The sequence below is a fragment of the Echinops telfairi genome, unplaced genomic scaffold, assembly GCF_000313985.2.
Source record: "Echinops telfairi isolate 266 unplaced genomic scaffold, ASM31398v2 ScPeMD7_18;HRSCAF=68, whole genome shotgun sequence".
NCBI classification, from domain to species: domain Eukaryota; kingdom Metazoa; phylum Chordata; class Mammalia; order Afrosoricida; family Tenrecidae; genus Echinops; species Echinops telfairi.
Genome location: NW_022103915.1, coordinates 46725555 through 46736419, shown reverse-complemented (window position 1 = coordinate 46736419; position 10865 = coordinate 46725555). Strand labels below are relative to the sequence as shown.

Below are 10865 nucleotides of genomic sequence, written 5' to 3'. Positions count from 1 at the left end.
TATGTACAGTTTCTTTAGGAGTGGGTAGTACTCCACCGTGCGTATGTACAGTTTCTTTAGGAGTGGGTAGTACCCACCGTGTGTATGTACTGGAGTTTCTCTACAAGTATGATGTTCATGATATCTTCTCACAACTTCACAGGTTTTCAGTCATTAGTGTTCAATGTCTCAAATTTGTTCTTAAACTGGTCTCTAAATTCAAATGCTCTTGTTTTGGCTGATGACATTGAGCTTCTCCATAGTCTCTTCCCAGAGATGTACTCAATTTGAATCTGGGGAGGGCCCCATGTACAGTTACTGACTATGGAAAGGGTATTTGAAAAGTTACTGGTTTCGCAAAATTCTATCATGTGATCTCTAGCTCTGTTTCTGTTTCCAAGGCCACATTACCCAACTACTGATCCTTCCTCTTTCACACCATCATTTGCATTCCAGTTGCCAATCATTATCAATACATCTTGATTGCATGTTTCATCAATTTCAGACTAAAAAAGGTGGTAGACGGTCTCACCAGTAGCTTTAATGATCAGTACATAAATTTGAATATCAGTCTTATTAACTGAATTTTCTTGTAGGCATGTAGATACAATCCTATCACAGACATCATTGTACTCCAAAAGAGATCTTGAAATGTTCTTTTTTATGACAAATGGGGTGCCCTTCCTCTTGAATATGTCATTATTGACATAGTAAATCATATGACTGTCTGATTCACAATGGCCAATACCAGTCCATTTCAGCTCACGAATGCCTAGGATATCGATTTTTATCTGTTCCATTTCATTTTTCCTTTCTAATTTTCTTAGATTTATACTTTATACATTGCACATTCTAATTATTATTAGCTGTTTCTAATCATTTTGAGCCATATTCTTATCAGTAAATGAAGTTCCGCAGAGCGTTCCTCCGTGCATATCATTGAAGTCAACTCTTCTTCCGGACGCAGCACTCCCAGGCGCATTCTGCGTGTCTTCCGAGCGGAGGAGCTCGTCTGCCAGCACTATCTGAGGCAGTGCTGTTCTTCCTAAGGTTCCCAGTGGCTAACCCCTCCGAAATCGGCAGCTGCTGCTTTTTCCTCGTTTGTTCTTGGTCTGCAAGTTCCACTGAACTGTGTTTCTGACCAAGATGGATTCTGCTGGTATTTGAAATACTGGTGGCCCAGCGTCTAGCATCACAACAGCATGTCAGCCACCACAGTCTGGCACACAGATGGGCAAGTGGAGCAAAGGAGTGCCTTGAAGCAGCATAACTTCATTTTCTCACAGGTTCAGAGGATCTGCTTTTGTTGTTAACCCTGCCTCATAGTGAATGTCTGCTTCCGGTGGTTTCTGGGACTCTTTGGCATTTCCTGGCTTATGGCCGCATCATCCCAATCTGCCTTGAGGGGAAGACACCCATTTAAAGATTGATTTACTACTCGTGTGATTTAAGGTTAACTTAACTGGTAAACTCTTAACCCCTTTTCCAAACAGTATCACCCTCACAGGTACTGGAGGTTAGGACTTCAATGTATCATTTTGGGGTCTGTAATCCAGTGAATTATTTAATATGGCTTTCTAGCCCTAGCCTGTGTTACTTCTACCAGAAGACCTTCATTTCCGTGATGGGTCTGAGTAAGAACGTGGGAGAAGACACTGACTGGATTGTGGTTCACCTGTGAGTGGTTGTTAACAGGATTAATTGTGAATGCCATCCTCCTGAGTATACAATGAGCTATCTCAGAAGCAGGAAGTGGGGAGGTTTTATTTCCAGCAAAAGAGAAGAGCCAGGAGTGGAGCTATTCCTCGGACCCCCTCGATGCAGGAGACAGCCGTGACATCAGAGATGTGGCAGCAGAGCTGCAGTAGCAGCAGAACCTGGAGCCAGAGCATGAGGCAGAGCAGTGGACTTCCTAGCCATCGAGCAAGTAAAGTGCAGTGTTTGGGGGCAGAAGCTGGGCACACAATGGGGGGGCGCGGCGGGCTGGGTTTTGCTGAGTCAAGGAGTTGGAGCTGAATGTCTTCAGGTTGAGGCCAGCAGTGGATGGGCATGCCCTTTGGGCATTCATTGGTAGTCCGTAAAGAGCTTTGTGAATTTGCCTGAGCAGGGCAGAGGCCGGGCCAAGAAGCTGAGGGTCAGAGAGAGGCCTGCCTGCAGGCAGGGTACAGAAGAGCGTGTCCGGATGGAACAACTGTATCCTGAGCATTCCTCATGTGAATTGTAACCTCTTTACTTCCCTAACAAACCTCACAATGATAAGTACTGAAAATGAGCTCAAGGTGGCCACTGCAACGAGTTCTCCAATCCAGCTGAAAAGTCGAGAGAGCTGTGGGAGACAGCAGGAAAGTTAGAGACAGCTGTGGGCGGGGCAGTTGGTGTTGGAATTGATGGGAAGGTTGGAGGGAGGGGCGTGTCTGACCTCTGCAGTGGTGGTGATCAGCTTTGGTGGGAGGAGGAGGTTAGAGGCGCGCGCCATGCCATGAGAACGGGTGCAATTCAACCCGTAACCAGAGGTGTGCTTCCCTCTCTAGACTGAGCTCCTTGAAGGTGAGGTTTGTTTTCCCTTTGGGTCGCTGGTATTTAGCACAGTGTCTGGTCAATGTTTGTTCAGAGAATGAATAAACAAAGATGAATTTATATTATCACCCCACCCCCACCCTACCTCATCCTCTCAATCGGCTTTCTCTAAATGTACCTCAGCAGTGTGAAGGTCGGGGAGTTCACAAGGTATTTAGACGGCCGGATACATCATTAGGAGCTCAGGTGCCATAGTGGTTATGCAGTGGGTCGCTAACTGCAAGGTTGGCAGTTTACAACCACCCACTGCTCCATGGGCCAGACTGGGCTTTCTACTCCCGTAAACAGTTACAGTATCAGAAACTCACAGGGCAGTTCCACCCTGTCCTCTAGGGTCGCTATGAGTTGGCATGGACTCGATGGCAGTGAGTTTGGTTTGGTTTTGATATATAATTAATCGAAACTGTGTCTCAGAATCCCTCCTTCTGAATGCCATCCCCCCTCGCACAGCTTGGTGAGAAGTTCAAAAGGACTCCTTTCATTAAGAAAACTGCTTCTGCTTTTTTGGATTGATTTAATGAAAAGCCAGGTGAATTTATTTTATGCCAAATAGTGTACTCTAAAACTATTACCTGCCTGTTTAATGAGATAACAAAATTGATGTAAATTCGGAACTTCAGAAGTTATGATAAAATGATTCAACACATGAAAGTGTATTGATGGACTTGGGGAAAGAATAATTTAGAACTGTACTATGGCTTAAATGTTCATTTTCTTATTAAAATTATGTTAAAGACATGAGTATTAAGGAATATAGATCCATACATAATAATTAGTATCTTAGATACTATCATAAGAGATTTTTCACTTAGAATAACAATTTTTATATGCCCAACCATGTAAATACTATATATTTCGTTCTACATGTAGTACCCCATTTCAAGGTGAAATGACATATTTGTGGTAGAAATGAAAGAATATTCTAGACTTATTTTTTATCTGTATTGGCTTTATCAGAATATTTTCCCAAGATAAAGTTAGACTTACTTAAGTAGTTATTGAATGACTTCTTAACAAAATAGTAAAAATTTTCTATGTAGGACTTGATATTCTTCATGAGGCAAGAGAGAGATTTTTCTGACTTAATAATTTTGTACCTTATATTTTCAAGTTTTACATCGAGTGATGAAAGCTCATGAATTTAAAATTAGTTGGATACTCTTTACTGTATGCTTAAATAATCACAAACTCTTACAGAGTACATGTATTAACAATAGTCTTCATTTACTGAACATCTTTTCTCCATGAGGCACTATTCTAAGTCTTTAATATAGCTGATTCAGTTCTTATGAAGCAGGTGTGCTATAATTGACATTGTACCGATAGAAACAGAAGCACAGAGGTGATGTTGTCCACAGTTCTAAAGATTGCAAATATTACAAGAGACAAGGCTAGAGCTCCCCAATTGTCTGGTTCTAATGCCTAAGGAGTTCAGCCACTACCCTCTTCTTAGTGCAACCAGTAATTTAAATATGTAAATCATTCATCAACGATTTCTACCTGCAGTTATACTGACCTGAGCTTTCACTGCTGCCGTCACTGCACGTGCAGCATCCGTAAGGTCCCTCGTCTTGGCAGAACAAAGGTTCAGTCCAAACTTTTCAGCACTGACAAATGCATAAAATGTGCCACCATAGGCAATGTCTACCACCACCTTCCCGTGACCAGGAACATCAACTGTGAGATCTAAAAAATGTTTGAAAAGAAGTTGGTTTTTAATTTTTTAGGCAAAAAGCACATTTAAAATCCTGCCCCCCAGCCCCCCTGTGGCTTGAAGGGGATGGTTCTTTTCACATTGTGGGGTAAATATTTTAACTTTACATCAAGACTTAAATCTCTTTGTCCTGAGAGAGAGCCTCTTAAGCCTTGGAATTCAACCTAGTGTCTTTGATGAGGCCCCCAGACCCCACCTGAGAGTTTATACTAATGAGGTAACTCAGGTTGGCTAGGTCAGAAAGACCCACTTCTTTTTTTTTTTTTTTAATCATTTTATTAGGGGCTCATACAACTATTATCACAATCCATACACACATCAATTGTGTAAAGCGCATTTGTACATTCATTGCCCTCATTGTTCTCAAAATATTTTCTCTCCACTTAAACCCCCGACATTAGGTCCTCATTTTTCCCCTCCCTCCCCGCTTCCCCCTCCCTCATGAGCCCTCGATAGTTTATAAATTGGTATTTTGTCATATCTTGCCCTGTCTGACATCTCCCTTCACCCACTTTTCTGTTGTCCGTCCCCCAGGGAGGAGGTCACATTTAGTTCCTTGTAATTGGTTCCCTCTTTCCTACCCGCTCTCCCTCTACCCTCCCTGTTTCGTCACTCACACCACTGAAGACCCACTTCTTATCAGTCAACCTGAGTCAATAATGCCTCAGAATGAGACCCCAGTAGAGGTTCTGGACATGAAAGCTCCATGGACTTCCTGGTTGGTGAAAGGCATTAACATACATGGGTGTGTAGGTGTGCATTTGGGGGACTGTGATAGGTAGGCTTATTGTGCCAACCTGGCCAATAGGAACATGTGGGATTAATCAGGTTGCAGTTTGATTAGAGAGCAAACACATAAATGGCTCTGCGTGGCCCACCCCCCTCTCTTGCTCTCTTGTGAACGGACCAGCGTGTGACTGCTTTAGCTATTTCTCTGCTTAACTTGTGAGCTACACTACCTGTGGGACAAGCCAACCTGTGGATCATGTCACTAGAGCTTGAGGCTCCTTTGAGACCTGCTTCACCACACTGCTGGTATGTTGATTGCTTGAGCTTGAGGCGGCTGGATCCTGTCGCCTTGCATTGCTTGAGTTCGTATTTCATCCGGGCCTGCTTTGCTGAGCTCCTGAGCTGCTGACTCTTGGTGGCCCACCCTGCTGTTTGCTGCCTGTGGGTGGACTCTGCCTGCATTGCCCAAGGGAAGAACCAGCATGAGTTGAAAGACTTCCAGTATATTAACTGTTCCATGGAAGTGAGTTGATCTGAGCCCTCTGGATTGTTGTGTGGACTAATCAGCTGTTATATTCCTTTGTGCTGTATAAACCTATCCATAGATATATATATATATATGTATATATATGTACATATATATATAAAGTCATAAGGGTTCTAGTTTTGTTTCTCTAGAGAGCCCTGCCTAACACCTTGCCCTATGGGACTCTACATTTGTATCTTTTTTGCTATAATAAAACTGTCATCATTAGTATAGTTCTTTCCTGAGGCCAGTGTTTCAGTAAACGATCAAATCCAGGAGATTAATAGGCCCAGCACATCAGGAATGAGATGGTCCTAAGGTAAGGTGACCAGATGTCCCGCTTTTGGTGGGATAGTCCTGATTTTTAACAATTTTTCCCCGCGTCCTGCAGCGTTTTAAAAAAGCCCCGATTTTTGGTAAGAATGCACAAGCTAGGGTATACGGTTTTCGGCTGCCATGTGGCTGTTTCACCAGGATATGAGTCTTATCAATGGTGTCCCGCTTTTGTCCCGCTTTACCAATGTTAAAATCTGGTCACTTTATCCTAAGGGCCTCTGAACATAAGGCTAGTATTGAAGGTGTAGAGGGAATCCCTGAAGTTGGAGCTTGCAGGTTAAAAGTGAGGAGAGACCCTTGAGTTTAATGCTACTGAGGGACCACGAACTCACTACCACTGAGCTTAGTGCCACTGGTTTCTGAAGATTGAGGCGGTCTAGGACCATGCCCTTTCCCGGGTGAGATGTGACCCAGCTCTAGAAGTGCTGAAATGGAATTGATCATAGGCTCATTTGATTTGTACACACATGTGGGGTCAGAAAAGTGGAATTTGGTATCTTCACACTCATCAGGAAGTGAATAAAGCAAAGTAAGTCAATAAGCATCAGGAAATCTAATAATAGATCTTTAGCAAGGTGCCTTTTTTATTGTTGCCTTAATGAGGCTCGCATAAGTTATAGAGTATCTGAATGCCCTACTTTCCCAATCATGCATAAATATTCGCTAACTACTCTGCGAATCTTTCTAGGAAATATCAGGGAGCTAGATGGGAAACCTGGGACAGCAACTTATGACAACTGTGAAGGAAAACACAGCCCCCAACCAAACCTAATTCTGACTCCTAGCAACCCACTGGGGTAGGGTAGAACGGCCCCACGGGGCTTCAGAGCTTTAAATGTTTAAGGAAGCAGGCAGTTCATCTTTCTGCTCTGGAACAAGCTGATGCGTTTGAACCACTAACCTTGCAGTTAGCAGCCCCATGCTTAATACACTGAGCCCTCAGGGCTCCTTAGTGTAATTCCTCAGAGCAAACCAGCTCACTGCCATCAAGTCAATTCTGACGTACAGGACAGCACAGAACTGCCCCTGTGGGTTTCCAGGACGGTGACTCTTTACAGTAGAAAGTCTTGCCGTTCTCCTGAGGAGCAGCTGGTGGTTTTGAAATGCTTACCTTTCGGTTACAGCAGCGCAGCGAATAGCCCACTATGCCAGCAGGGCTCCTCTGTAGCTCCTGGCCCCACCAATCTACAAGGATGCTTAAAATACCAAGGATGCTGGATCCTGTTCATTTCTTCCCCTCAGCTATAATGTCCAAATGCAAAAAGGACTTTCTATGTAAATTATATGTAAACATTTAATCATCTATTTTCTCACTGAAGGTTTTATTTTCTTTATTAGTATGAGTGTGTGTGTTTTAGTTTGACTTTTATGCATTTTTTTAAGTAGAGAATTTTGGATTTTGTTTTAACGATGTAATGTGACTGCTCATGCCCTCTAAGGATCATGCTGTCACACAGTGACGCTTGCAAGAATTACTGTGTGTATGGCCTTGGCCGCCCTGGCTCACCAGCTCCCAGCTAGGATGACGTAACCAATTCTCTGCCAGCTGCCCCGTCCCAGGCAAGGGAGTGAGGTTGCCTAGGGGAGCGGTAGCCACGCTAGGTAACTGGTAGGGTTTTTCTGATGCAGCCTGAGACAGAAACCCTGCTTTTTTTATGTGTCCACCCCAAACCAAGTGTCACACCATTCTCTCCTAACAGAGACAGTGCCGTTTCCCCGAAGGCATTCTTCATTAGCTTGCTGTGAGACTGACGAATGCCTGGGGTATGAGAGCATCTGTCATAATCAGGTGCAGCTGGAATCCAGTTCCTCTGGGAAGATCAAGATGGAACATGGTGGAACAGAATGATTGGTGTGGCTTGAATACTGTGAGGAACAGAGGTGATGCCCTATTCCTGGATGCGTAAGTCAGTTCCATCAGATAGTAAAGCATCCTACGGAGGGGATTCAGTTGCTTAAATGACAGACCTGAAGTTAGCTTGCCACGCCACGCCCATGGCATCTCTCCCTCTTTGCAATGGTTTGGTGCAAGCGCCTACCTGATAAGCATGGTGCCCTCAACAAGCCCCCAAAGCTTTGAAACGCTCTACGCACTACTTGCCAAAGCAGCCGACTCCAACTCGCGGCAGCACCACCAAGTGTGTCCGATTAGCATATCCTCCGGGGGGTTCCATGCTGAATATTTTTGCAAGTAGATTGCGGAATCTATCTTCTCAGGTGCCTCTGGGTGGATCTGAACTTCCGACCTTTTGTTTAGCAGCCCAAGCATATTGATCACTTGTACCACTCAAGGGTTTCCAAAGGCTGTACCTTAAAACCAAGCCAAACTCACTGCCACTGAGTTGTTTCAGACTCATGGTGACCTTATCAGACACAGAACTGGCTTACCGCATTCAGGAAGCAGACCGCCGCATCTTTCTCCTGCTGAATGACTATCAGGTTTAAACCTCAACCTTTGGTTAGCAGCCAAGCCCTTGAAAATTGTTGTGGGGTGACCAGTTCGTTTTGGTACAATGGTTTGTGTATTCCTTCCATCTTTTGATGCTTCCTGTATCATTTAATATTTTGCCCATAGAATCCTTAAATATTACAAATCGAGGCTTGAATTTTTCTTCAGTTCTTTTCAGTTTGAGATGAACTGAGGATGTTCTTCCTTTTTGGCTTCTTTACTCCAGGTCTTTGCATATTTCATTATAATACTCATCTTCTCAAACTGCCTGAGTGAGTTTAATGTGCCAACCTGGTCGATAAACACATGTGGAATTAATTGAAGAGCGGAGGGATAAATATCTCGGTGAGCCTCGCCTTTCTAGTTCTCGGGTCGCTTGCTTTGTGATGGTTGCACCAGGGTGCAGCTGTCTTAGCCAGTTCCCTGGTTCAGTTTGCAAGGCTGACTTCCTGCAAGACATCCCCAAGGAGAAGCCACATGGACCTACCCCGATGCAGCCCTGGGGGCTGGAGCACCCATGTGGAGACCCCTGCCAGTGCTGAGATGTTTACACATTCACTGACTAGGCTTTCCTCCTGCAGTCGGCATTGTTGTGTCTGTTTCTTGAGATGGAGGAGGACCTTGTGGACTGGTGTTGGACATATGGGTTAATGTTGGACTTGTGGACTTGGGCAGCACCGAGTTGGGATGTTTTCTTGATGCGCACTTAACCTTTACATAAAACTCTCTCTTATACATGAGTTTCTGTGGATTTGTTTCTCTAAAGTACCCAGACTAATACATTGCCCTTTGGCATGTTCTGTTCCACTCTTGTGCCATTTCTTCCATTTGCTTTAGCAAGCCAGAATCCACTTGATGACAGTGCGTGGGTCTGTGTGCATGTTTAAGAGCAAGTTCTAGGGTTTCTTCCAACATCCACTGAGTCTTTTCCCTATAAAGGATTTTTCATACTTTATGGGAACAGATAAGCGCATCTTTTTCCAGCAGAGTTGGTGGTATGTTTGAACCTCTAACCTTGAACTTAGCATACTAATGCCTAACCCATAGGGCTACCCATGTTCCTTTACAGGCTGTGGACACCGATAGAATTCTTAATATCTTGCAGCCTTCCCACCTTGAGGAATATATTTTATCTTAGTTTTTTCAAGGATATTTCATTTAATTCTCACAACTCTATGAGACAATAATATAAGAAACAGTGACATAGAATGATTAAGTAATTTGATTAAGGCCAAGTAATAATTAAGATTGCATTTGTTTTAAGGGGTTGAGGAGGACTTGAACCTAGACAGTAACTCTGCTCCTGTTTATAAATAAGAACAGTAACACTTATCAAAAGCGCCTATTTCATTCAATGTGACTTAATTATCTTCCAAAGACGTAGGGAAGACATTTTTTGCAGATGTAGAAAGGGAGACCGGGCTGGGGGTGTAATAGGTTTCTCCTCTGGTAGAGTTGCAATCTCAGACACACACAGGGACAATTCTACCCTGCCCTATCTGGTGGCTATGAGTTTTGTTTGTTTTGAAAATAATGTATCTAAAGAGGGATACTCAACTTTCTTTGAAACTTTAGGATGTTGGCTGTTCATTGATGTCCTTGACCTTAGTTTATTTTGCTTTTCCCAATGTCGAGCAGGTTAGTTAGTCTGTATTGCACATGATTCTCCCCAAGGCAGCAGGAAGGTATCTGCAGGATAATTGAATTGCATGCACTGAACCAATCTGCAGTGCTAGCATGGTGACACACATTTGCAGTGACTTGTAATTACTATTGTATTAATAACAAGGACGTGGTTAGTTGCGCAGGTGATTCCAGCTCGCTCTAGACTGTTAGCGTTGTTAGTTGCATCCAGGTTGTGGTAGCAGCAGCGCCAGGGGCGGGGATGGTCCCACCAGTTACCTGTGACCAGCACGAAGGCTGGGACGCTGTGGAAGCGCACTGGGCCGCTGCTGCGGCCCCCCTCGCAGGCCACGAAGGCAGCCACCAGCCCGCAAGGGCAGTGGATGTTGACTTGGGCCTCGAGGGCGCCAGCAGGGGGCGCAGGCACCAGCCCGAAATCAAGGGCGAAGCGGCCCAGGGCCAGGACGGCATGGCCACACATGGCGCTGTAGCCTTCGTTGTGCAGGAACAGGACACCTATGTGGGCATCCGGAAGCTCGCTGGGCACCAGGACGGCCCCGTACATGTCACGGTGACCCCGGGGCTCGAACATGAGTCGCCGTCGCACGTGGTCGAGGTGCTGGCGCATGTAGCGCCTCTTGGCCAGCAGGGTGGCGCCGGCCACCTCCGGACACCCTGCGAGCACAATGCGCAGGGGTTCCCCGCCCGTGTGCATATCCACCACCGACAGCGTCGGACTCTGCGGGTCGTGCGGGGGCACCCAGGGCACAGCCGGCACGGGCTCCATCGTCTGGTTTGCCCTCTCGACCTCAGCCCCCGCCGTAGGCCGCTCAAGCCCTAGAATCACCCGAATACCGGCAGAGAGACCGGACCAAGGACAGCGTAAGGGGCGGGGCCTCGGAACGCAGACCCAGGAAGCGCGGGGCGGGGCG

At 45.3% G+C, this 10865-nt stretch overlaps 1 protein-coding gene across 1 annotated transcript in view; it reads right to left on the bottom strand.

Moving 5' to 3' along the window:
* L3HYPDH (trans-L-3-hydroxyproline dehydratase) overlaps positions 1 to 10821 on the bottom strand; it is a 19503-nt gene extending 8682 nt beyond the window's left edge. The window contains exons 1-2 of the mRNA XM_004698622.2: positions 10213 to 10821; positions 4073 to 4242 (exon numbers count right to left, since the gene is read on the bottom strand). Coding sequence (XP_004698679.1) covers positions 4073 to 4242; positions 10213 to 10720 — 678 coding nt within the window. The 5' untranslated portion in view covers positions 10721 to 10821. The remainder of the gene's footprint in view (positions 1 to 4072; positions 4243 to 10212) is intronic.
* Between the last annotated feature and the right edge of the window lie 44 nt (positions 10822 to 10865).